The sequence below is a fragment of the Dioscorea cayenensis genome, chromosome 15 (assembly GCF_009730915.1).
Source record: "Dioscorea cayenensis subsp. rotundata cultivar TDr96_F1 chromosome 15, TDr96_F1_v2_PseudoChromosome.rev07_lg8_w22 25.fasta, whole genome shotgun sequence".
NCBI lineage: Eukaryota > Viridiplantae > Streptophyta > Magnoliopsida > Dioscoreales > Dioscoreaceae > Dioscorea > Dioscorea cayenensis.
Genome location: NC_052485.1, coordinates 16,047,561 through 16,074,930, shown reverse-complemented (window position 1 = coordinate 16,074,930; position 27,370 = coordinate 16,047,561). Strand labels below are relative to the sequence as shown.

The 27,370-nt window shown below is 40.2% G+C and overlaps 1 protein-coding gene and 1 non-coding gene across 2 annotated transcripts; one reads left to right on the top strand and one right to left on the bottom strand.

Annotated features, from left to right (window-relative positions):
- Window positions 1-3,530: 3,530 nt before the first annotated feature.
- LOC120277731 lies at window positions 3,531-5,577 on the bottom strand. Its single transcript, XM_039284581.1, has 3 exons — window positions 5,275-5,577; window positions 4,990-5,076; window positions 3,531-3,602 (listed from the first exon to the last, which is right to left on the bottom strand). Exons 1-3 carry the CDS (start codon window positions 5,575-5,577, stop codon window positions 3,531-3,533), a joined length of 462 nt encoding a protein of 153 aa, XP_039140515.1.
- Window positions 5,578-6,729: 1,152 nt separating this feature from the next.
- Window positions 6,730-6,836, top strand: LOC120278326. The gene has a single exon (XR_005541662.1). It is a non-coding gene; the product is annotated as a small nucleolar RNA R71 (small nucleolar RNA).
- Window positions 6,837-27,370: the final 20,534 nt, after the last annotated feature.

Sequence of the window (27,370 nt, the reverse complement as noted above, 5' to 3'; positions counted from 1 at the left end):
GACCACAGCATATTCGTACATGAATCCCTTCCAAACTTGGTGTGTCTAGTACAAGGGCGATTGTCACGCTACCAAGTACAACCTAGAAGTTGGTTTACAGAGTTCTCATGTAAGCAACACATCAAATGCACCAAGAATGAATCACAAACACACAACAATTACAATAGACATAATTAAGTCATCCAAATACACAAGTTCACCCCAAGGTTCACCGGCACCTGGTGACCTTGGGGTCTACTCGTCCATACAAGCAAATACAAACAATAGGTCCATGAAAACAACTACGAATGGCATAAGAAAACTCCCTCAAACAATGGAAGTGAGATGACAAGCCAAGTTAGGTGGAAAGCTTCCACGGACGCCGCGATCGGGGTGGCTTCCCTCGTCGTCTACGAGCTCCCAAAGAAGAGATCAATGAAGATCTACCCAAACCAAGCTTCTCCCTTTGATTCCCCTTCTCCAAAATGTGTGATCTTGCCTCCTCAAAGATGGTAGAAGTTGGCTCCAAGAACTCCCCAAAAAGCTTCTCTAAAAACCTCTTGCTTTGCCCTAGAAATTTAGTCAAATATATATCCCGTCAGGTCCATAGGGCTCCATGCGAGTGCATGGATGCCCGTGAAGCTCACTACCATTTTGCCCAGAAAAGGTGTCCGTGCTACAGTACTCAACTACAGTGTTTTGCTATAGTGACTAAGAGTTGTGAATTTCCAGCAAACCTCACGGGCACTCATGCGGGTGCATGGACCCCCTGAAGCTCACAGCCGAATGCCCCGCAACATGAATAGTAACTCAGCTACATTAATGCTACAGTGCTGGAACCCCAAAAATGCCGGTTTTTTGTGTTGAATTCGTCCAATTTGTATTTTTTGAGCTTCGTTTGGCACTTTTAAGATCTGCAACACTGAAATAACCACTTTAGACTTAAACGGGCATCAATTCATTAAAATATACACAAATAATACAAGATTAATACATATAAAATACGCACATTTAGGCTTTATCAAACATCCCCACACCTAAACGTTTGCTTGTCCCCAAGCAAGCACAAATGAAAGAATATGGGCAAGAAGATAAACGGCTAAATGTACGACCTCAAGCTCAAATAGTGAAGAACCCCACAGGTACAGATGAAATGAAATCAAGAAAATGAGTTTTATAATAACCAACTTAGTAGAGATAGTAATGATTCCTCTAGAGTGCTTTCCTCGTGAGTGCGTATATACTTCATCACTTGCTCTCCCTATTCACACCACATTCAATGACTACCAGTGTTAGAAATGTTAAAGACACCCTCAATAGTAAGTCAAGAGTCATTCGGTCCACATTCAACATTTTAGTATCTAAGTGAATGCATGATTGAGTCCAGGAGAATAAATACTTTTTTTTTGAGTCCACCTAACGTAGACTGTACAAAATATCTTACAATCTTTCAGAAGGATGCACATGCTGATTAGTCACAAGAGCCACCCAACCTACTTGATTACAATCTATATAGACGCATTCATGCTAAATTAGCAGAGAAATATTGACATAAACCATTTTTTCATTTTTCAATTTTTTTTGATAACAAATATATACATGTCTCCTGAGCACCTTCATGCAAAACTTCACTTAGGGATAAAGCAAAATGAACAAAAGAACCAAAAGCTCTTAAAAGACCATTGAGGGATGAATTTACCACTCTAACACTTTAAATCAAATTAGTGGGTTAGCTGGGGTAAACAAGGTAGAAGTTCTGTGTCAAAGTTGTGAAAAAAGCATTAGATAGAGAACATGACTTCCTTATAGCACAAATAACACTACAACTCATTACTATCATTCATTCACGCTAGGAGGTTATTAACAATAAATCATAGCTATCACTGGTGAAGTAAGCATGCAAATAATCCATCCCCACACCTAGAATCGTACATTGCCCTCAATGTACACTAATTAGCAGAACATGGTGTAGAATTCATGATAATTAAATGAAGCATGAAAAGGAAGGGTAAAGAGACTGCCCCATTTGGTTGATGAAGATTGTGCAGTGAAAGCGCAGTCAGAGAGCAACAAGGCTAGCGATGAGTAAAAGAGGTGGGGCACTATCCTTGAAAAGTCCTACAAAAATAAGCAAGGTGATCACGACACTTAAGAAAATCAAAGGGGAAGGAAAACATGTATATTAGTCAAAATAAATGTAATACAAGCCTAGCAGGGAATGAACCCTTGCTAACAAAAGAAGTTCAACTAGCAAGCCACAAAACAATGCGGAATGCAAAACATAAACTCAAGTCCATAAAAGTCTTGCTCCTAGGCTGGGTGGTGTCCATCAGCGGGTGCGGCAGGTGCTAAGGATGTGGTAGTTCCTGAGGTGGTGCTGGAGGATGAAGAAGACCCATGCACGAAAGAGAGAACTTCGCGCATATCCCTTGCCAACTGTCTAAGTGTCTCCGTAGTCTCTTGATGTCCTTGACAAAGGAAATGAATCTCGGCCTGAATCTCTTGAAGGCGAAGCTCAACTTGAGGTGGTGTGTCGTCTGGCTCAGAATCAGACTGTGGGGGAGAAGCAGTGATGCATGAAAGAGAGAACTTCGCGCATATCCCTTACCAACTGTCTAAGTGTCTCCGTAGTCTCTTGATGTCCTTGACGAAGGAAACGAATCTCGCCCTGAATCTCTTGAAGGCAAAGCTCAACTTGAGGTGGTGCGTCATTTGGCTCAGAATTAGACTGTGGGGAAGAAGCAGTAATGTGCTCACCTATGACTGAGTATCGAATAACGGCATATGTGTCACCACGTTTCTCCACCATCCCCATGGAGAACATAGTAGCCATCCCCAAGGGTGAAAATCCACCAACAATGTGCATGTCCTGGGTGTGCTCGATCAAACCCATACCTCGAATCATTCGTGTGATATACGACCAAGCGAAAATATATCCAAGGCATGTGTAAGTACCCTGATGAACAAACAACTCAGCAAAGAGGTGCCCAAGGTGGATTGGGTAACGCTCAATGATACTGTATAGCATGAGTAAGTCGGAGTGTGTGATTACCCCAGTGCTATGACCCCGGATGCCAATACCTCTACTTAAGAGTGCATGAACATATCGATGCGTGGGATTATGAAGACGAGATGCTTTCCTTGACTCATTCGTGCGCCAACCAGAGATAATATTCCAAAACCGTGTGTGTGTCATGGTGGCTGGAAAATTTGTAGGAAGACGATGAAATGTGGGTGTGTTCACAAATCCCTCATCATACAAGCCCAAGAAATAACCCAATTGTGTGTCACTAATGGTGTGCATTGTCCCAAAGACTTGGAAACTTATCCCTGAAGGTCTTACTAATTCAATTGTGCTTAGGACCTCCAAGGTGAGCTCATGGTAAGCGGATCATTAATTGAGAAAATTCTATCCCAACCATCATGATTGATTAATTCCGACACGGTCTCGGCCAAACCTAGAACTTCGAGGTCATTGCGTTTAATTGTCCGGATAATACTAAAAGGCTTGGACTTCAAGAGATTGTAGCGTGCCCTATGTTGTGGTAAGGCTAAGGATGGCACTCAAATAGGTGCCGCATTGTGTCTTGGCCACTTTGATAAAACTCATTTGGCTTGCATTCCTATACCACAAAAAAATAAGATCAAGCCAAGATTTTCATGAATACAATCATAGGATATATCTATATCATCATAGAATTAATAAAAAATTGAATGCACAACATTTTCAATGTGAAGAATGAAAAATTCAGCATTCACTACAGTAACTCGTGAAAACTTTTTGCAAGAGTTCCTCCTTGACATGGAGCTTCCCAAAATTTACAAATGAATGAAAAACTCAAGGAACTAGGCACACACCACATCACAACAACCAATTATGTCATTCATACTTCAAGGATAAAAAAAAACACAACAAAACCCAAGTTTTTAGTAAAACCTTGAATTAGGGCTTGAAAGCTTAGAGTGAAGAGATCCGGCGAAAAAGATGGTAAACTCCGATTAAATCCCAAGATTGAGTTTGCAAGATGGAGGAGAAGAGATTAGAGAAGAAAAAACCAAGAAAAATTGTGGAAAAATGAGGTAGAGTGAAAGAGAAATGAGAGAAAACAAATAGGAGAAGATGGAGGTTGGAGTAGAGAGGGAAAGGGGAAGAACACTCTTTAATGCGCTGCCCAGCCCATACGGGGCCCATACGGGCACATGGTGCCCGCATGGGCTGGAAAACCCAGCCCGTGAGCGCTTCTGGCCGTGTGGGCCACGCAAGGCCGGGAGCCTCACGGGCGGTCTCGCGGGTGCATGACGCCTATGAGACCCTCATCCCACTGGGGTGTGGTCATTGTGAGGGGTCTCTTGTGGCTACAATGATGCCCACAAGGCCCTGGAACATGCCACAAGTGTCCATACGGGCCGTATACAGCCCGTATGGACCTGGAAAGTCAAAAAATTGGCATGGTTCCTCTTGCAAACTCAATAAAATATGAATTACAACTTCTTAAACGCCGAAATAACAATGAAACACGACTAAACAATACTAATTCATGGCCAAAGACAAGCGAGCAAGCCTTAGCATAAGTTGAGCACAACAACAAAAATATGAGAAACTCACAAACTTAAGCATTCAACCACAATAGAGAAACTAAGAAACTAAAAGAGATACGAAAATTTAAAGACGACGAATTAAAAGACTTGGGTTGCCTCCTAAGAAGCACTTGTTTAACGTCATTAGCTCGACATACCTTCATTCTTACCTCATGGTGGATCAAATGGTGGGGACTTAGCTCCAAGTCCAAGAGAAGTGCTCCAAGATGGGAAACTCATCGAGAGGCATGAAAAGACATGGAATTTACCCTTTCCCTTGAAGAATAGTCGATCGATCTCCCATGGTGGTGATAGTGTGCAATTCATCCCCAATTTCTGTTTCTTGTCCCTCTTACCCCAAATTTTCCTTGTGGTTGATTTCTTTTTATTGTTCATCCACGAAAATGTCCCCACATAGCCTACATCCTTTACTTGTGTGGGAGGTGGGTTGTTCTCCTTACACTCATCTCTATCCATTCCTTCCAAGAATTCATCCAATAGGTTAATCGCCAAGACCTCCTGCACAAAATCAGTAATAATCATATCAATTTCATCAGTAAAATAGAGGGGATCATCATGGTCCAAGGTGTGTTTCATAGCCGTGGGGAGTATACGAATAACTTCCTCATCCCCCACTCTCAATGTCATTCTTCCCCGCTTTACATCAATGAGGGTGCCGGCGGTGTTAAGAAATGGTCACCCGAGGATCAATGGGACTTTAACGTCATCATCCACATCAAGAATAATGAAATCCACCCGGATAATGAGCTTGTCTACTCTAACTAGCACATCCTCAACAACATTGCGGGGTTTCTTTATAGACCGGTCGGCAAGTTGTATTGTCATCCTTGTAGGCCTCATGTCTTCCAATCCCAATTTCAAAAATAGCTTGTAGGGCATTACATTGATGTTGGCCCCAGAATCTGCCAAGGCCCTCTCTTGCGTGCTGTCTCCAATCACACATGGAATAATGAAACTCCCGGGGTTAGTCAACTTCTTGGGGAGCTTCCTCTGAATCATCGCAGAATAGTTCTGTGGTAATGCAACTGTTTCTAATTCCTCAAATTTTCTCTTGTTAGTAAGCAGGTCTTTCATAAACTTTGCATACTTGGGCATCTGGGTCAATGCTTCAACAAGAGGGATATTTATGTGTAACTGCTTAAATACATTGAGGAATTTCTTGAATTGAGCCTCCTCTTTATCTTACTTCAATCTAGCCGGATAGGGAATGGATGGCTTGTACTCAGGTAACCTTGGTGTTGGTAGTTGAAGAGTCTCTTCATCTTGCTTTTTCTTCCTTCCTTCAACTACACTCTCATATGGCTTAGGGTCTTCCTGTATGGCTACCTCATCATTTTTATTGCTTGAGCCCTCCTCGGCTCTTGCTTCAACCTGTTTCTCGCTCTTGAGAGTGATGACCTTTAAATGCTCCCTAGGATTATTTTCAGTGTTACTAGGTAAGCTACCCGATGGGCGCTCCGAATTTTCCCTAGCAAGTTGCCCAACCTGGTTTTCCAATGATTGAATTGAGCCCTAAACATTCCTCAAAACAGTGTTCACTTTGGCAAATTGATTGTTGATGTTTACAAATTTTGCTTCGGTACTGATCATAAACCTCGCTAACACATCTTCAGTAGTGAACTTCTTCTCTGGCTGTGGAGAAGGTTGATGTGGATGTCCTTGCGGCTGCTGAGGCCGATGTTGCTGCTGTTGACCCCATAAAAAATTTGGGTGGTTCCTCCACCCCTGATTATATGTATTTCCATAAGGATTCCCTGGACATCTAGGGCCTCCCCAAACATAATCAACTGTCTTGACTAGGGGATCTGAAGATATTGATATTAGACACTGAACAGTAGCATGCCCCGCCTCACAGGTCTCACAAGACAAAACTGCTCCAGAATTTGAGCTTGCACCCAACACAAACTGATTGAATCTCTTTGTGAGGGCGTTGACCTTAGTGGCTAGCGCAGTGTTGTCACTTATCTCATAAATTCTAGCTGCCTTAGGGGGTTTCTGTCTAGTAGACAAATGGAACTCATTACTCGCTATGTTTTCAATCAATATCTCCGCATCTTCTACTCAATGACCCCCCCTGCTGCAGCATCGATGAGTTGTCTAGTTGCATAATTCAGGCCATTGAAAAGCATCTGGATCCTCATCCACAAGGAGAAGCCATGATGGGGGCACTTGCGTAGGAGATCCTTGAATCTCTCATGTGCTTTGAAAAGTGTCTCGGAGTCCCCTTGACAGAATGCAAAAATCTCTTACCTTAGTCTAGCGGCTTTGCTTGGTGGGAAATACCTTGCAAGAAATTTGACCATCATTTCCTTTCAAGTGGTGATCGATCCCGGAGCCAATGAAGTGAGCCATCGATATGCTGCTCCCCTTAGACTAAAAGGGAATAATCTCAATCTTATCGCATCATCCGACACTGAGTTAATCTTGAAGGTGGAACAAATTTGGAGGAAGCGAGACAAATTAGCATGCGGGTCTTCATCAGCTAGCTCATTAAATCGTACGGAATTTTGGACCATCCCAATTGTGCTTGCTTTGATTTTAAAGTTGTTAGCTGGCATAGTGGGAGCATGCACACTGGATTCCTCACCAGTAAATTGAGGCCTTTCATAATCAGACAAGGTTTGTCTTGGTTCTGCCATGACTTAAGGTTCACTAATCTCAACTCGCGTTCCTTGATGTTACAAACTCTTAGCCACCTTTCTCAATCTTAGATTTGTTTGATTGGCGCTTGTCATAAGATGGTACCTTGCATAGTATTGAGAATCAATGATCAGGATATAAGAGGAATATAGTAAAACAAAATAAAGGCAAGTAAATGACAATATATGTGCAAAGAGGAATAAAAAGAAGCAAATATACAAAATAAAAGAAACAATGGCTAAATCAATAAGCTCTAAGTTTTCTGAGTATTCCTTGTGCGTCCCCGACAATGGTGCCAAAAACTTAATGTGAACTCGTCCGCAAGCACACAGAGTCATCAAGTAATACCTCTCTTGCGAGCACGAGAGGGTCGTATTGCCTGGGCCCAAGGATCTACCCTTACTTCCTCTTCTCGTATTGTCTAGCCGAAAGTTTCGAAGGGGTTCTCTAAACTATTAATTAAAATGAAAGAACTACAAGTGGAGTCTAAAATAGGGCAAGGGTATTAAATCAAGGGAATGAAATGGTCATGGATATGGATTCCCTAGGGGCTACTAAAGTGCAAAGGATGCTAAGAATGCCATACAATTGAAGGGTTGGACCTAGAGATTTCCTAAATTAGATCAACCCAATGGTCATGGCAATTGACCCTTAATCCGGTACAAGTATTGATACGGAATTTCTTCTGATCAAATCCTCATATGATTGCATTAACAAAGGGGAAAATCTCTAATTAGAGCCCGAACGCAACTTGGACTAGCCCTAATGTTGGAGGGGTACAAAATATCCGATGGTTACGGCATATTCGTACATGAATCCCTTCCAAACTTGGTGTGTCTAGTACAAGGGTGATGGTCACGCTACCAAGTACAACCTAGAAGTTGGTTTACAGAGTTCTCATGTAAGTGACACATCAAATGCACCAAGAATGAATCACAAACACACAACAATTACAATTGACATAATTAAATCATCCAAATACACAAGTTCACCCCAAGGTTCACAGGCACCCGGTGACCTTGGGGTCTACTCGTCCATACAAGCAAATACAAACAATAGGTCCATGAAAACAACTGTTAATGGCATAAGAAAACTACCTCAAACAATGGAAGTGAGATGACAAGTCAAGTTAGGTGGAAAGCTCCCACGGACGCTGCGATCGGGGCGGCTTCCCTCATCGTCTACGAGCTCTTAAAGAAGAGATCGATGAAGATCTAGCCAAACCAAGCTTCTCCCTTTGATTCCCCTTCTCCAAAACGTGTGATCTTGCCTCCTCAAAGCTAGTGGAAGTCGGCTCCAAGAACTCCCCAAAAAGCTTCTCTAAAAACCTCTTGCTTTGCCCTAGAAATTCAGTCAAATATATATCCCGTCAGGTCCATACAGGCTCCATGCGGGCTCATGGATACCCGTGAAGCTCACTGCCATTTTGCCCAGAAAAGGTGTCGGTGCTATAGTACCCAGTTATAGTGTTTTTGCTACAGTATTTTTGGTACAATACTGAGAGTTGTGAATTTCTAGGAAACCTCACGGGCACTCATGCGGGCGCATGGACCCCGTGAAGCTCACAGCCGAATGCCCACATCATGAATAATGACTGCGCTACAGTGCCGGGATCCCAAAAATGCCGGTTTTTGGTGTCGAATTCGTCCAATTTGTATTTTTTGAGCTTCGTTCGGCACTTTTAAGATCTGCAACACTGAAATAACCAATTTAGACTTAAACGGGCATCAATTCATTAAAATATACACAAATAATACAAGATTAATATATATAAAATACGTAAATTTAGCCGTTTATCAGATAACTTGAGTAGAACCAATATTCAAGGATGTTTTATATTATTAACTATGCACAAAAATAATAGATAAAATGATGCCTCATAATAATTATCCAAATAATAAGAGTTCATACAATGTATTGGGGATATGGCTTACTCTAATTCTCCCATTAGCACTAGTCCCAATTAGGCATAACTCTAAGACCAAAATACCTAACATGACGATCATGTTTTGGCCTAGCCAACTACTTGGTCAAAGGATCAGCTACATTATCTTCGCCGGCAATCTTGCAAACTTTCACGTCTCCTCTATCGATGATCTACCAAATGAGATGGAATCTCCTAAGTATGTGTTTGAACTTCTGCTATGACTGGGGCTCCTTGGCCCATGCTATGGTCCTGTTGTTGTCACAAAAGAGGTTTACTGGATTTACGATGCTTGGGGCAACTCCTAACCCAGTAAGGAACCTCTTAAGCCAAACAACTTCCTTAGCAGCATCTGATGCAACTATATACTCAGACTCTATGGTAGAATCAGCGATGGTGTCCTGTTTTGAGTTCTTCCAGCTTACAACACCTTTATTCAAGCAAAACACATAACTAGATTGCGATTTACTATCATTGGCATTGGTTTGAAATGCAGTATTAGTGTAACCCATTACAATAAGCTCATTCTCACCATAGTACACTAAGAAGTAATCTTTAGTCCTTCATAAGTACTTAGAAATTTTTTTAACAGCAGACCAATGGTTTTTCCCTGGATCCTGTTGGAATTTGCTAGTCATGCTTAGTGCATGTGCGACATCCAGCCTAGTACATAGCATGGTATGCATGATAGATCCAATAGCAGATGTGTAAGGGATCTTACTCATGTATTCCCTTTGTTCTTTAGTCTGAGGATAATCCCCTTTACTTAGAACAACTCCCTGAGACATGAGTAAAAACCCTTTCTTGGAGTTAGACATATTGAATCATTTCAGTATGTATCTATGTACTTTTCTTGACCTAGTCCCAAAAGCCATTATGATCTATCCCTATGGATTTTTATACCTAGTATAATCTCAGCTTCCCCTAAGTCCTTCATTGAGAAATACTTTCCTAACCATTGCTTAACATTTAACAATGTCGGGATGTCATTTCCAATAAGCAAGATGTCATCGACATATAACACAAGGAAAATGACTATACTCCCACTAGCCTTCTTGTACACACAAGGCTCATCCTCATTTTTGAGAAAGCTAAACCCTTTGGCTTCCCCATCAAAATGGAGATTCCAACTTTGAGATGCTTGCTTGAGTCCATAAATGGACCTCAGCAGCTTGCACACCTTATTAGGGTTCTTCTGATCGACAAAACCCTCAAGCTATCTCATGTACACATCCACAAGGAGGTTTCTATTAAGGAAAGCCATTTTAACATCCATTTTCTATATCTCATAATCATAATATGCTGCTATGGCAAGAAAAATCCTAATGGATTTGAGCATGACTACCGGTGAAAAGGTTTCATCATAGTCAATACCATGAGTCTGTCTAAAACCTTTTGCCACTAGTCTACCTTTGAACATGTTATCAGCCTTACATTTGAAAATCCATTTGTACTCAGTGATCTTAGCACCTTCTAGTGGATCAACCAAAGTCCATACTTGTTTATTATACATTTATTACATTTCGGATTTCATAGCACCAAGCCATTTATCCGAATAGGAACTCTCAATTGCCTCTCGATAGGTGGTGGGCTCATCTTGATCCACTAGCTCTAAGATTTGATCATCAGTAATGAGAAAACCATATTTCTCAGGCTTGTGATGAATCCTACCAGACCTTCTTGGTTCTTGTGTAATGGGTTCGGGTTCCAAAACTCTTTGTGAATCCGTCTCTATTTCCAAACTATACTCTACAAGAATTTGTGGTACTTGAACCTCCTCAAGTTGTAATCCAGTCCCACTGTTTTTCTTGAGAAGAAACTCCACCAAAAAAATAGTATTCCGAGCAACAAACACTTTATTCTTGTTCGGGTTGTAGAAATAGTATCCCTTAGTTTCCTTGGGATACCCCACAAATAGGCAATTATCAATCTTGGATGCGAGCTTGTCCGATGTTAACCTTTTAACATGTGACTCTCAACCCCAAATCCATAGAAAAGTCATATTAGGCTTTCACCCAGTCCACATCTCATATGGTGTCTTTTCAACTGCCTTAGTTGGATTTCAATTTAGTAGGAATGCAGTAGTCTCAAGGGTATATCCCCAAAAGGACATTGAAAAAATAGCTTGAATCATCATTGATCGAACCATATCCAATAAAGTTTGATTCCTTCGTTCTGACACATCATTCCACTGAGGTGTTCCAGGAGGAGAGAGTTATGAAACTATGCCACACTCTTTCAAATAATAGTCAAACTCTCAGCTTAAATATTCACCACATCAATCTAATCGAATGGCTTTAATACTTTTGCCAAGTTGGTTTTGCACTTCATTCTTAAACTCCTTAAATCTTTCAAAAATCTCGGACTTGTGCTTCATAAGATAGACGTAGCCAATTCTAGCATGTGTGCTCAATGGTCCACATACATCAAAATGTATTAGTCCCAATAAATCACCTGCCTTTTCATCTTGTTTGTTAAAGGGTCTTTTAGTCATTTTTTCATGGAGACAAGATTTGCATATATCAAATGATTCAAAATCAAATGAGCCAAGAACTCCATCTCTATGAAGTCTTGAGATACGTTTCTCGTTTACGTGGCCTAAACGAGATGCTAGAAGTATGAAGGGTTCGGCTCATTCAATTTAACCTTTTTAGTATCTATGTTATAGATGGACTTGTGGTTTTCTAAGTCTAGAATGTAAAGCCCATTATTAAGCATAGCATTGCCATCATGAAAAATGGAAATAACATTATTCTCAATAATGAAGTTATAACCATCATTATCCAAATAAGAAACTGAAATAATGTTTCTGCTCATAGTAGGCACATAATAACAATTTATTAAATTCAAAACATGTCCAGAAGGCAAAGTTAATGGATAGTCTCCTATCTCTATGGTAGCAACCCTTGCTCCCTTCCTTACTCTTAGGTCAAGTTCACTTTTAGTCAAACTTCTCTTATTCTATGTCCCTACACATTTAAACAAATGTGAGAACCACATCCGGTATCTAATACCCATGATATAGAAATAGAGAGATTAACTTCTATCATATAGATACCTGAAGTAGAGGCCTTACCTCCCTTCTACAACTCTTTCAAGTAGAATAGACAGTTTCTCTTCCAATGACCAACTTCATTGTAGTGAAAACACATACCCTCCTTCTGAGGTTTAGAATTGGGTTTCTTAGCCTCCTTGCCTTTGGAATGAGGTCCAACCTTCTCCTTGGGCTTGGACTTGGCTTTACCCTTCCCATTTCCACTCTTGCCCTTGTCCTTTTGTACCATAAGCACTGGGATGGATTTCTTGATACTCTACTTAGCATTTTTAAGCATCCAATGTAGCTCAGTAAGTGTCTTATCCATACCATGCATGTTATAGTTCATGATAAACTAATCATACCTATCTAGCAAGGGCCCTAAGATAAGGTCCACCGCAAGTTCCTTTCAGATCGGCGCATCAAGTTTCTTGAGCATATCAATATACCAATTCATCTTGAGCACATGGGCACTTACCGAAGTGCCTTGAGCCATCCTATCGGAGGTTAACGCTTTTGTGGTCATGAACCTTTCATGCCTGGCTTGTTCTTGGAATATTTCCTTAAGATGCACTATAATATCATAAGCCTCCATATCCATGAACTACTTTTGCAATTCTGGACTCATGGTGGCCAGCATGAGACAGGTAATATCATTAGAGTCATTCTTTGACTTGTCGAATGCCTCTTTAATAAAAGCCGTAGCGTTTCTTGCTGGTGCTTCAGGCAACAGTTTCTCAATGGATTCCAATTTCCGTTCTTGCCTAAGAACAATTATCAGGCTTTGAGACCAATCAAGAAAATTAGTTCCATTGAGCTTGTCCTTCTCAAGGACAGATTGCAATGAAAAATTTAGTGGATTTGCATTATTGGTTGTCATTATGATCTACACAGAATTAAAAGCAAGATTCAATTATAATGTCTTATAAAGTTTCCCACAATTATGAATTAATATCCCAATGTAAATAATTCATTATTAGTGATTTATTGTGGGCCAAGATCCATATTTCACTTTGTCTTGGTCAAGCTAAGCCTGTACACCCAAGACTAGGTTATTTAGGTAGGAATTTTTTCAAATCACATCACATGTGATTCTTGGATTTAATGGGATTAACATTTAGTGTTAAAGCACACCTATAAGTGCTTGAGTAGACATATTTTTATATATGTTTTACATGCATTGAGCATCATTGATAAGTGCTTGTGCGATATGAATGCCAAGCAGCGTTCATTTCTTATGTTGAGCATTACTTTTCTCGAGTTTTTATACTAATATGTGTGTTTTTATGTTACTTTCGCGCAGGCAGGGTTGTGAGGCCGAGTATGAAGGAAAGAAGCCAATGTGGAGCACAATGCATTGATTTTGGAGGAAATCTTGCTAAGGTTCAAACGCAAAGACATAGGTCGGGTGTGAGACGCTAGAGTGTGTGCCAACCTCCTCGTATTCTAGTTGGCACATCCATTTGGAGGGGCACAAAGGCAGTCACACTCGAGCATTCCGACTTATGCACATAGAACAAGAGCTCTACCAACTTGCATATCATTGAAAAAGCAAGTGATCCACGACGTGAGCGTGTGCCCGTTTGCGTTACCCCGATGAAAGTATGGATTCGGGAAGCTATTTAGGCAGGGTACTGTAGCAACAATGTAGCAAAGTACTGTAGCAACAATGTTCACAGCCTGCCGAGAAAACAAGAGTTCAGAGAATCCACACGGGCGTGTGGAAATTATCCACGCCCATGTAGAAATTCCACATGGGCCTGTGAAGTATCCACGGCCGTGTAGTCGCCCGATTCCAGCCCTATTTAAAGCCGATTCAGCCCCGATTTTAGTATTCTTTTCTCCATCTTTTCCCCAACTTGGGAGAGGGCTTCGGCTAGGGTTTTGAGGGGTATTGGCTAAGGTTTTGGAGAGGTTCTACGGCTCCGACATCGTCATTCCTAAGGAAGAAGGTTGGTAGGGGAGCTTCCGTCAAGGCGTATCCTATACCGGACGAGGGAATCCTTGGACGACAAGTAAAGGACTCTCCACAAGACCATGGACACGACCATCGAGGGGGTTTTTCTATGGATTCATTGCTTTTATATTCTATTTCTTTGATTGTACTTAGCTCTATGGAGAGCTAAACCCCTAGTGGGTACTTGGGTATTTGTGAACCCTAGGATGTATTTGTTTAATTGAATCTCTTTATTATGCTTTCAATTAATTGATGTTTATTGTGAGTTCCAACCTTGAAAGCTTGATTGTATGAACATTTCCCCTAGAGTGACACTAGGGTTGAGAGTTCTTGTTGGTAACCTTGTGAGTGAGTGACACACCACGAGCGTTAGACAAAGCTAGGTTAGAGAGGACTGAGAGGGTGAGTCGAGAGGTATAGGAGCGTCCCCTTTCCCCTCCGACGTGATAGATTCTACCTCCGTTCCTCGAGTTCTTTGCGGCCATAATAGATTGAATGGTCTAAGGGATGAACTTCCGCTGGGGCTTAGTTGCGCGTGTAACGGAGTGAAGCATTGAGGTGATCTTAGTATCTAGGGCTTAATCGTGGTTAGGGACCTTCCACCTGGACCGAAGGGTTAGGTCTATAATTAGGAAGAGATTTATCACTTGGAATCTGATAAGTGCTTGAGTAGACATATTTTTATATATGTTTTACATGCATTGAGCATCATTTTTACTATGGTTTATGTCTCATATTGTGTATTTGGTGTTCTTTTATGCATATAGGTTGTGAATGCCTTGAAAAGTAAAAAGGAAGCAAAGATGGGCTATAAAGACATAATGTTAGGAGTTCTTGTTCAATTCAAGGACCAAGACACGAGAGGAGTTTATAAACGTGGAGATGTGTGCCAACTTCCAAGAAGATTCAAGTCAATTCACTAGTTGGAAGGGCACAAAGGCAGCCACATCTTCATGTTTCTTCTCTTTGTGAAGATTGCAAGACCGCTCAAAGATACATCGATGAAGAAAAGTTTTATAGCCTACCACATGGACGTGTGCCCGGACATGTGGCCTCAAGAGAAGAGTGATTGGACCGCGGTTTGTGAAAAGTAATGTATCAAAATTACTGTAGCAGTAATGTATCAAAATTACTGTTCGCGCGCCCGCGTGAAAATTTCTGCGACCCAGCGGCAGCGTGGAAAATCCGCAGGCGGCGTGAGGGCAGCGTGACGGGCGCGATCTAAGGCCTATAAATAGCCGTTTTGCCCTATTCTTTCTCATCTTTTGTGCGGCTCTTGAGGGGTGAGATGGCTAGGGTTTGGAGAGGAGGTCTTTGCGGGTTTGGAGGCGCTTCGTCACCAACTTTGATAGATTCCTCCTCTGTCATAGCATCAAGGAAGCCACCGGTGAACCTAGCTTCGGAGTGGGTTCTTCAAGATGTCGAAGCTCTCCATCAAGGCCATCAGTTCATATATAAGGGGGTTTATTTCTATGGTTTTAATGTACTTTCATTCATTGATGGTGTGTTTTGCATGTTGCTCCATGGAGAGCTAAAACTCTAGAGGGTATTTGGGCTTATGAACCCTAGGATTCTCATCTTTTGTGGATTTGCTTAGTGTTTCTATTTAATCCGAGTTTGATTAAGTTTTAATCTTGTATTCTCATTGCTTGCTTGTTTAATTAATCCTTGTGGTTGATTGGATTTGCTTGATTTGTTACTTTGATGTGAGAGAGGTCTCCATTAGAGTTAGAACTTCAAGGTTAAAGAGGGTTGAGAGGGTGAGTCATGAGATAGTGGAGTGTCCCCTCTCCCTTCCGATTGAGTGTATTCTATCTCCGTTCCTTAAGCTCTATGCAACCATATTTGGTGTGAGGCATGAGATTGAGAGATTTCTCCGCCGAGACCTTATAGGGGGTTAGGATCCTTCGCCGGGAATTAGGGTTGGATCAATCTTTAGGAATCGGATACAACTCTTGGAATCCCTAGAGTGCTTTGCAGTCATATGTGGTGTGAGGTGTTGAGATTGAGCGATTTCTCCACCGGGACCTCGTAGGGGACTAGTATCGGTGATTGAGAGGCCGGATTCGATTATATTTGGATTTTCACGACTTAACTTACTCATCATAGAAACACTTTGCTTATTCGGTACCTAATACCTGAATCCTAGGGGGAGCATTGCCCGAATACCCCACTTTTACTGATTGAGATCTCCATCCATTTTACCCTTGCATATTTGTCTCCGGTATTCATTTCTTCGCACATTAGATCACCACATCTTTCCATTTATCATTAGGTTAGAAAGCAGAGAAGAAGTTAGTACTAGTAGCCCTGTTCCCTGTGGATTCAACTACCCACTCACCGGGGTAATTATTACTTCGACACCCGTGCACTTGTTGTTTACTTTAAATAGCCGTTTTGCCCTATTCTTTCTCATCTTTTGTGCGGCTCTTGAGGGGTGAGATAGCTAGGGTTTGGAAAGGAGGTCTTTGCGGTTTTGGAGGGGCTTCGTCACCAACTTTTATCGATTCCTCCTCCGTCATACCATCAAGGAAGGTACCGGTGAACCTAGCCTCAGAGTGGGTCCTTCAAGACGTCGAAGCTCTCTATCAAGGCCATCAGTTCATATATAAGGGGGTTTATTTCTATGGTCTTAATGTACTTTCATTCATTGATGGTGTGTTTTGTATGTTGCTCCATGGAGAGCTAAAACCCTAGAGGGTATTTGGGCTTATGAACCCTAGGATTCTCATCTTTTGTGAATTTTCTTAGTGTTTCTATTTAATCCGAGTTTGATTAAGTTTTAATCTTGATTGTCTAATGCTTGCTTGCATTATTGATTTTTTGGTTATTTGGTTTGTATGATTTATTACCTTGGTGAGAGAGAGGTCTCCATTAGGGTTAGAATCTCAGGATTGAAGAGGATTGAGAGGGTGAGTCATGAGATAGGGAGCATCCCCTTTCCCCTCCGATTGGTGTATTATATCTCCGTTTCATAAGCTCTATGCAACCATATTTGGTGTGAGGCGTGAGATTGAGAGATTTCTCGGCCGGGACCTTATAGGGGGTTAGGATCCACCCGTGCACTTGCTGTTTACCACACCTTTCCATTTATCATTAGGCTAGAAAGCAGAGAAGAAGTTAGTACTAATAGCCCTGTTCCCTGTGGATTCGACTACCCGACTCACCGGGTATTTTATTACTTCGACACCCGTGCACTTGCGGTTCACACTATTAGGCATGCAAACAAGGGAACTATCATGCGAAAAATATAAATGTTGAAACACAGTTGATAGCAAAATTTAATGGCAAGTAAACACTATTGCATGCCAGAACTAGGATTAAAAGTTTTTTTACCTTTCTTTCAATGACGATTTGGAAAGTACCCTTGTTCCCCCAAAATCAAAAAAGGGACTGCGAATCACGATTTCCCTTTATAATCACATACACTCGAATGCCTCCAGGAATCAAGCATATATGCTAGTACCTCAAGAAACAACGCTTGTTTCTTGGTTCGAATAGTAAGCACCAGATATCAATCAATGACAAGAGAAAGAGGACATGTAGATGCGGCAGCGAGCACCAGCGGCGGTGGCCAAGGGAGAAGAGGGATGGGTGACGGCTAGGGTTAGACCATCTATTTATATTAGAAACTCTAAACCCTAATTTATGAAAAAAAACCCTTCTCTCCTAATCAAATTAGGACTCTCTTCTTTACTTGATTAATTAAACCATTTTAATTAACCAAATCAGTTAAATTGGATTAACACTTAATAAGACCCAACCCGAATAAGTTATTTGGTCCACGTAATTAGGTTTTTCATCAAAACCCTAATTAGGTGGTCCAATGAGTAACAAATAATGAACCTTGATCCCTGTATTCTTAGTGTACGATCCTGTAGGTCCATTCAACATTGGCAATGAGCTTAAACAACTTTAATGCTCATAAATCATAATTATTCTCTAGCAAGATAATATGATTACCAAATATTAAATGAAGTTTAATTTCGAAAATTAATGAACCTATCGCAACCTCATACAATCCTTTGCCACTGAATATCTTAATTAGCATAAGGCATGGAGTGAGTCACCCTTATTTTAATGCTAATTAATTCTTGATCTCTTAGTGAACTGACTAGGTCAAGTAAATGATAACTCTTATCATTTTCCTTGGGCATGGTCATGCATTACTTAGGCTTACTAATCAAGTAGCCGGTGATATTCACTCTTTCTATAGAGAGGTGTGACAACCCCCATTGCATGGGGTATCATATCCACAGGGAGCAGGGAATAAAAACACTTAAATTGTTTCTTAAATAAGTGAAAGATGAATAGTGATATTTGTGACAAGATGTAAAATAACAAAAGTAAAAGAACAAGAAAGAGAGCACAAGTAAAGGAGAAAGTAAGGCAATCGATATAAATGGGGTACCTGGATATTGTTCCGCCTAGGACAATCATTTCAAGTGCAAGAACCCTCTATTATACTTTCTAACTGATACAATAATGAGTCATGGAGATCTTTAAATACATGGTCCCAAATCTAAGGTCAACCATGCCTAACTTTATACATGTCCCTGAGGAGAAATTGAATAACCTCTCAACCTCGCACTCGTATGGAATTGCAATGAGTTCTAGGGATTCCAAGTGATAAATCCTCTTCCTAGATGTAGACCTAACCCTTTGATCCAGGTGGAAGGTCCCTAGCCACAATTAAGGCCTAGGTGCTAAAACCACTTCAACGCTTCACTCCGTTGCACCGCAACTAAGCCCCAGCGGAAGGCCATCCTTTAGCCCATTCACTCTACTATAACCACAAAGAACTTGAGGAAAGGAAGGTAGAATAAATCACACTGGAGGGGAAAAAGGACGCTCCGCTACCTCTCTACTCACCCTCTCAACCCTCTCCAATCTATCTTTGTCTAACTCTCGTGGTGTGTTACTCACTCACAAGGGTTACCAACAAGCACTCTCAACCCTAGTGTTACTCTAAGGGAGTATTCATACAATCAAGCATTCAAGATTTGAACTCAAATAAAACATCAATTAATTGAAAGCATAATAAAGAGGTTCAATGAAATGAATATATCCTAGGGTTCACAAATACCCAAGTACCCACTAGGGGGTTTAGCTCTCCATGGAGCTAATTACAATCAATGAAATCAAATGTAAAAGGAAAGAATCCATAGAAAACCACCTCGATAGTCATGGTGATGGTCTTGTGGAGAGTCCTCTACTCATCCAAGGGTCCCTTTGTCAGGCCTAGGATACACCTTGCCGGATCGGTGACGATGAAAACTCTCCCACTAACCTTCTCTCAAATGGAGCGCGATTTCGGAGCCGTAGAACCTCTCCAAATCCCTAGCCAATGCCTCTCAAAACCCTAGCTAAAGCCTTCTCTCAAGTTGGGGAAAAGATGGAGAAAAGAATTTTGAAATCGGGGCTCAAATCGGCCTTAAATAGGGCTGGAATCGGGAATCCACACGACCATGTGGGCGCCCTTGTGGATTTTTCACACGAGCGTTTGGGATTTCCACACGCCCGTGTGGATACTCTGTTTTACTCCTTCTTCGGCCGGCTGTGAACAGTACCTGCTACAGCATTTGCTGCAGTACCGGCCCGAAACACTCCCAAATCCATGTTTTCATCGAGTTAACGTAAACGGGCACACGTTTACGCCATTGATCGGTTTGATTCTTCAATAACGGACATGTTGGTGGAGATCTTGTTGTACATGTGTGGGATCCAAAATACACACCCTGGTGTCTTGTCGGTAAAGAGACACTAGGCTATATATCGAATTACAAATATTATTTTATTTTTGTGGGCTCTTCCATTCCTAATAGGGGCAAGCCTCCATTATTAATTACCCCAGACTGAAATCTTAGGAACCTCCGATTAAGGGCTCAAGTATAAGTAAAGGCAAAAAAATGTGTGAATTATAAATTTTGCTATTTATTATATATATATATATGGACTACAAAATATAACTTTTATATGTATATATATATATATATATATCTTTATATTAGTGTTGCTGCCTATGCCTTGTCGCCACGTTGCATGCCTCGTTGTTGTCTTAAAATATAGAACTTATTATTGCCTTGAAATTTGTATATTTATTTTAGATATTGTCGCTGCCTCGAGATAATCTTCCCTGCCATTGCTTTGGGATGAGTTCACTGCATTGGATTGATACATCAATTCTAGATAACTCCAATCTTCACTCGGATTGATATAAGCTTTGAAGTTGCAAAGCATGTGCAACAATATAACATTAAATGTAGTCCGGTCCATGCATCCTCAAATGATCATCTTAATATATCATTTCTCAAAAATATATATAATATATGTATATATATATATATTAATCCATACTCATCCCATGGGCACCCTTTGAATGGTAGAACCCGCCTTTAGATTCTTCTATTTAGTTCATGTATGCATGCATGCACACAATGATATGCTTCTCATTTCATTTTCATTCATGATAGCATCATCATCATCATCATCATGTTTAGCATCAACATCATCATGGTTGGTACACAATAACATGCTTCTCATTATGCTTCTCATTTCATGCTTATCATCATTTTCATTCATGATAGCATCATCATCATCATCATGTTTAGCATCAGGATCATCATTGATAGCCTCATCATCATCATGGTTGGCACACAATAACATGCTTCTCATTATGCTTCTCATTTCATGCTTCTCATCATTTTCATTCATGATAGCATCATCATCATTCTGATTATATCATCATGTTTAGCATCAAGAGATAGGATTGGATGGCTAGAATTTCATCATCAAGCAGAAATAGTCTAAGTTCGAGGCAATATTTAAGATGGATTGTTCTGATTTGATAATCAGGAGGTATGACTGGAGGGCTATGATTTCATCATCAAGAAGAAATAGTTTAAGTTCGAGGCAATGTATAAGATGGACGGTTCTGATTTGATAGTCAGGCAGTATGACTGGAGGGCTATGATTTCATCATCAAGAATAAATAGTTTAAGTTCGAGGCAACATGAGTGATTCAGATGTTTGTATGATTGGAAGGCTGTAATTTCATCATCAAGCAAAAGTTGCTTAAGTTCGAGGCAATTTAAGATGAATGGTTCTGATTTGATCATTAGGAAATAAGATTCGAGGGCCATGATTTCATCATCAAGCAGAAATAGTTTAAGTTCCAGGCAACATGAATGATTCAGATATGATCATCATAAGATAGATGTTTGTATGATTGGAAGGTTGTGATTTCATCATCAAGCAAAAAAGCTTAAGTTTGAGACAAGATGAACGGTATAGATTTGATCATCATTCGATTGAAGTAAATTCGAGGCAATCAGCTCACGTCCATTCCATGCAACTTACTTATTTATTCAATTATTATTTAAGCCATATAGTTCACGTTGGTGACCAACGCAACCTTTGACTTTGCAGGCCCATACGGCACATCATGAACTCTCGATCAATCTTAATTAGCACCTCCCATGGATATTTTTCATAATGTTGATGTTAGTTTTTTTTTTTTTTCACCGGAGATGGGTGTTATTGTTGGAGATTTTAATGGTAAAATGCATCTTTATGTGAATGATTTCTTGTAAGATTGTTGAGATGTGAAGCTCTGAGTACAAGGGTAGAGCTCTATGATTTCTTGTTGTTTCTCCTTAAATTCCACATGCCGATGAGAAGAAGACTCCATATCAATGCTCGCATCTTTTCGTTGTTTCCAGCTTCGATGTCTTCATTTGCTGCTTGTTCTCTTGCCTTAGACTATTTTTTATTTGAGCTATCTTCTTCATTCCTGCCCATTGAAACATGATAGGGTTTAACAAGATTATCAATAGTCTTCCTCACATTTGTTGTTGCTTCAATGCATGTCTTCTTGGCCCAGGGTTAGGAATTGCTTGCTTTGTAGACTTCCAATCACCAAGAGATCAGTTTCTTTTGTAGTTGATTCGTCCATCTCTAAATCTTTTTGAAGACCTGAATTTCATATTGTCATCTGGATTCTGATCATGAAGAAAATAGGGAGGCTTTCGACCCAAAACAGCAGTGCATCTCTCCTTATTATGTATCGAGCTCAATCTCTATGACTCCCATACGTTTCACAGCGGCGTTCTTCATGCTCTCCGGTGACATTATCTCTAATGGCGGTGGAGACATGCACATCATCATCTTGTCGGCGTAAGCAACCAAGCGATCGTGGCTCATCGGACACCGAAACGAGCATGAGCGCGGACAATGATATTGTTCTCCTCAGGGATGAACGACCGGAGCACCGATGATGGCCTTCCGATGCAGCACCTTTATCCTCCTTACTTCAATTATAAGCCATATCCTCATCAACAAGCACCGGCGGGACGGGACAACCACGGGCTTAGCTTCTTCGTCCATTTATAACGACTGGGAGACGCAACAACAATAATGATAGTGAGCATCAACATCAGCAGAAATAATGGCAGTGTGCATCATCGGCATCAATTGCGGCAACAGTAGCAGATAGCAGGAGCGGCAGTGGACAGCGGTAGATCTCAACAGCAACAGGTAGCAGCAATGACAGGTAGCAATGTCGGGATCAGCATCGACATCGACAAGCAGATACAGTGGCAATAACGGCAACATTGGCAGGCAACGGCAACAATTTTTTTTACTTCATATGTAGGCATGGGAGGAGAGGAACACCTTCGTCTTCTCCTTTTCGATCGTTCTTCTTTGCCTTCGTCTTCCTTCTTCTTCTTTCGTCTCTGTCTTCTCTTCTTTCGCTTCCGATCTTCCTTTTCTCCTTCGCTTCCTTCTTTCTTCGCCTCCTTCTACTCTTCCTTCGTTCTTCCGTCTTTCGTTCTCCCGTCCCCTTCATTCTTCTCTCCGTCCTTTTATAAAGGCCGGGTTGGTGTGCAGACGTGGGACGATCGTGAGGATGGTGGGCGGTTGTGAAGATAACGGGTTGATCGTTGGGGGCACGGCACAAACTACGTAGATTTTTAATATTATTATATTTATCATTATATATTATATATTATATATTATTATATATATTTATATTTTATTTTGTAATATTTTTTTATATATATGTTTCACTAATTAGATTTATTTTATTTATTTTATTATAAATATAGTATTTTTTTATTATTTTTACTATTTTTATTTATTATTATTTTTATTTATTTATTTATCTCTTATGTATATTTTTTATTATATATATATATATATTATTTCTTTATTATATTATCACTTTATTTGATTTATTTCATTTTAATTTAAATTTTTATTATTTTATTATTATTATTTTTTATTTATTATAATTATTTTTTTATCTGATTTCATTTATATTATTTTATTATATATATTATCTTTATCTAATTTGATTTTGATTTGATTTGATATATTTATCTATTTATTTATTTATTTATTTATTTATATATTATCGGATGTTATTTATTATTTATATATATATATATCTTTTCTTTTTTCTTTCTTTTTTTTTGCTAATTTATTTTAATTTATCTTTTTATATATATATATATATATATGTTTGCCTCGTGATTTATATTCATAATTGATTTTGGAATTTATATCGCCTCAAGATTTGTGCCATCGTATGATCTTGGGATTTGAATATCTTGGATCGCCTCGAGATCGGTGCTCTCAACTAGTCCTGAAATTTGTATATTTTGGATCGCCTCGAGATATGTGCTCTTGACTAATATGGAGATTTTAGTATTTTAGACCGCCTCGAGATCAGTGCACTTGGCAGGTCTTGAGATTTGTGTGTTTTTTTTAATATTTTAGACCGCCTCGAGATCAGTGCACTTGGCAGGTCTTGAGATTTGTGTGTTTTTTTTAATATTTTGGATCGCCTCGAGATCGGTGCTCTCGGCTGATCTTGGGATTTGAGTATTTTAGACTACCTCGAGATCTGTGCTCTCAGCTGGACTTGAGATTTGTGTATTTTGGATATTTTGGATCGCCTCGAGGTCGGTGCTCTCGGCTGATCTTGAGATTTGAGTATTTTAGACCATCTTGAGATCAGTGCTTTCGACTAGTCCTGAGATTTGTGTATTTTGGATATTTTGGATTACCTCGAGATCGGTGCTCTTGGCTGATCTTGAGATTTGTGTATTTCAGACTGCCTTGAGATCGGTGCTCTTGGCTAGTCTTGAGATTTGGATATTTTGAATATTTTGTCTAAATTAGGGGATACATTTTATTTATTTATTATTATTATTTTTTATATAAACAACATGCAAAAGCCAAAATGCTTGAATGTGACTGCCCTTGTGCCCCTCCAAATCATTGTGCTAACTTGAATACAAGGAGGTTGGCACACATTCCCGCATTTCGAACCCGACTTATGTCTTCGCGTTTGAACCTTCTCAAGATTTCCTCCAACTGGTGCATTAAAGATCCACATTGGCTTCTTTCTCTAATATTCGGCCTCACAACACTATCTGCAGGAAAGTAATATAAATACACACATATTAGCGTTAAAACCCGATAAAAATAATGCTCATCATAAGGAAAGAACACTTCGCATTCTTATCGCACAAGCACTTATCAGACTCCCCCACACTTAAGCTTTTGCTTATCCTCAAGCAAAAATTAAAACATTAAAGCATAGACGAAGTAAATATTGGAAGTGCTTGGCCTTAGGTTCACCAAAGCATACAAAGAGAGCATTCTACAAGTAATGCAGATTTCAACACTAAATACAAAAAATTAATGCTCTAGATAAAAACTTGAATAAAAAAGGACAACAAACCCGAAATCGTGTAAGTGTGTGAACTCACTCAAGTCAACCCAAGGTATACTCCTCAAAGTTCCAAGTATAAAGGACTTATTTATCTACAAAAAGTAACCAAAATTTCAAAGATGGTAGTTGACACGCGTCCGAATATGCGTGTATGTACCGCAAGTGCACGGGTGTCGAAGTAATAGTTACCCCGGTGAGTGGGTAGTCGAATCCATAGGGAACAGGGCTACTAGTACTAACTTCTTCTATGCTCTCTAACCTAATGATAAATGGAAAGGTGTGGTGATCTAATGTGTGAAGTAATGAATACCGGAGACAAATATGCAAGGGTAAAATGGATGGAGATCTCAATCAGTAAAAGTGGGGTATTCGGGCAATGCTCCCCCTAGGATTCAGGTATTAAGTACCGAATAAGCAAAGTGTTTCTATGATGAGTAAGTTAAGTCGTGGAAATCCAAACATAATCGGGTCTATCTCTAGATCACCGATACTAGTCCCCCTACGAGGTCCCGGTGGAGAAATCGCTCAATCTCAACACCTCACACCACATATGACCGCAAAAAGCACTCTAGGGATTCCAAAGCGTGTATCCAATTCCTAAAGATTGATCCAACCCCTAATTCCCGGCGAAGGATCCTAACCCCCTACAAGGTCCCGGCGGAGAAATCGAGCAATCTCACGCCTCCCACCAAATATGGTTGCATAGAGCTTAGGGAATGGAGATAGAATACACCAATCGGAGGGGAAAGGGGATACTTCACTATCTCATGACTCACCCTCTCAACCCTCTTCAATCTTGAGGTTCTAACCCTAATGGAGATCTCTCTCCCACCAAGGCAACAAATCATGCAAACCAAATAACCATAAGATCAATAAGGCAAGCAAGCATTAAACAATCAAGAATGAAACTTAATCAAACTCGGATTAAATAGAAACACAAAAGCAAATCCACAAAAAGATGAGAATCCTAGGGTTCACTAAGCCCAAATACCCTCTAGGGTTTTTAGCCCTCCATGGAGCAACATACAAAAACACACCATCAATGAATGAAAGTACATTAAAACCATAGAAATAAACCCCCTTATATATGAACTGATGGCCTTGATGGAGAGCTTCGACGTCTTGAAGGACCCACTCCGAAGCTAGGTTCACCAGTGGCTTCCTTTATGCTATGACGGAGGAGGAATCGATCAAAGTTGGTGACGAAGCGCCTCCAAAGCCGCAAAGACCTCCTCTCCAAACCCTAGCCGTCTCACCCATCAAGAGCCGCACAAAAGATGAGAAATAATAGGGCAAAACGGCTATTTATAGGCCTTAGATCGCGTCTGTCACGTGCCCTAACGCGCCCGTGTGGATTTTCCACGCGGCCGCGTGGGCTACAGAAATTTCACGCTACAGTGAAATTGACTTGAATCTTACTACAGTACTGCTACAGTGAAATTGCTGCATTGAAATTGCTACAGGACTGCAATTCGCTACAGTACTTTTCACAAAACACGATCCGAACACTCTTCTCTTAAGGCCACATGTCCGGGCACACGTCCATGTGGTAGGCTATAAATCTTTTCTTCATCGACGTATCTTTGAGAGGTTTTGCAATCTTCACAAAGAGAAGGAATATGAAGATGTGGCTGCCTTTGTGCCCTTCCAAATAGTGAATTGACTTGAATCTTCTTGGAATTTGGCACACATCTCCACGTTTATGAACTGCTCTCGTGTCTTGATCCTTGAATTGAACAAGAACTCCAAACATTGTGTCTTTATAGCCTATCTTTGCTTCCTTTTTACTCTTCAAGGCATTCACAACCTATATGCATAAAAGAACACCAAATACACAATATGAGACATAAACCACAGTAAAAATGATGCTCAATGCATGTAAAACATATATAAAAATATGTCTACTCAAGCACTTATCAATAGTAGCTTCACACATCCTCTAAGGTAGCCCTTTCCAAAGCGGCCGCTAAGGTGGCTTTCACACTTTCGAGGTGGTAGCTCTTTCTACTGAAGTGGTAGCTTTCGTTCATCCTATGAGATAGCTCTTTCTCTCATTAGAGCATAATTAGTGTCCGACTTATGAGAGGAGCTTCATACTTCATAGGCGGTAGCTCTTTAGCACCCAACAAGCTCAACTAAACAATAAAACTATTTTTGTTCTTTCTTTTCATATTCATTTTCCTTTTTTTTCAGAATTAACAAAAGAAACAACTATAACTAGTCCCTTTTACATCAAGCTTGAGTTTCCAAAAGAGTTTAAAGAGTGAGTAGTGCAACAAGTGTCAATCGGGCAAAAATTCCTAGAAATTCAAGCAAAAACTAGAGCATGAGAACATTCAATGTTAAAAATTCTCCTAAACTCAAGAATACAATCATTGCAACTAAGGTGAACCGCCTTTAGCTATGTGAGCATGTATATCAATCAAAATTAATATAAAAGGGATGTGTGAACTATGAAAGTCCCCCCCTCCCCCCCACACATAAGTTGTACATTGT

Coding starts and splice junctions, on each gene's coding strand:
- LOC120277731 (XM_039284581.1), bottom strand. CDS start 5,577: ATGATTCAGAGGAAGCTCCCCAAGAAGTTGACTAACCCCGGGAGTTTC. Junction 5,077..5,274: donor ATGTGGATGATGACGTTAAA/GTCCCATTGATC, acceptor GATTTTGTGCAG/GAGGTCTTGGCGATTAACCT. Junction 3,603..4,989: donor ACAACCCACCTCCCACACAA/GTAAAGGATGTA, acceptor TTTGTGGTATAG/GAATGCAAGCCAAATGAGTT.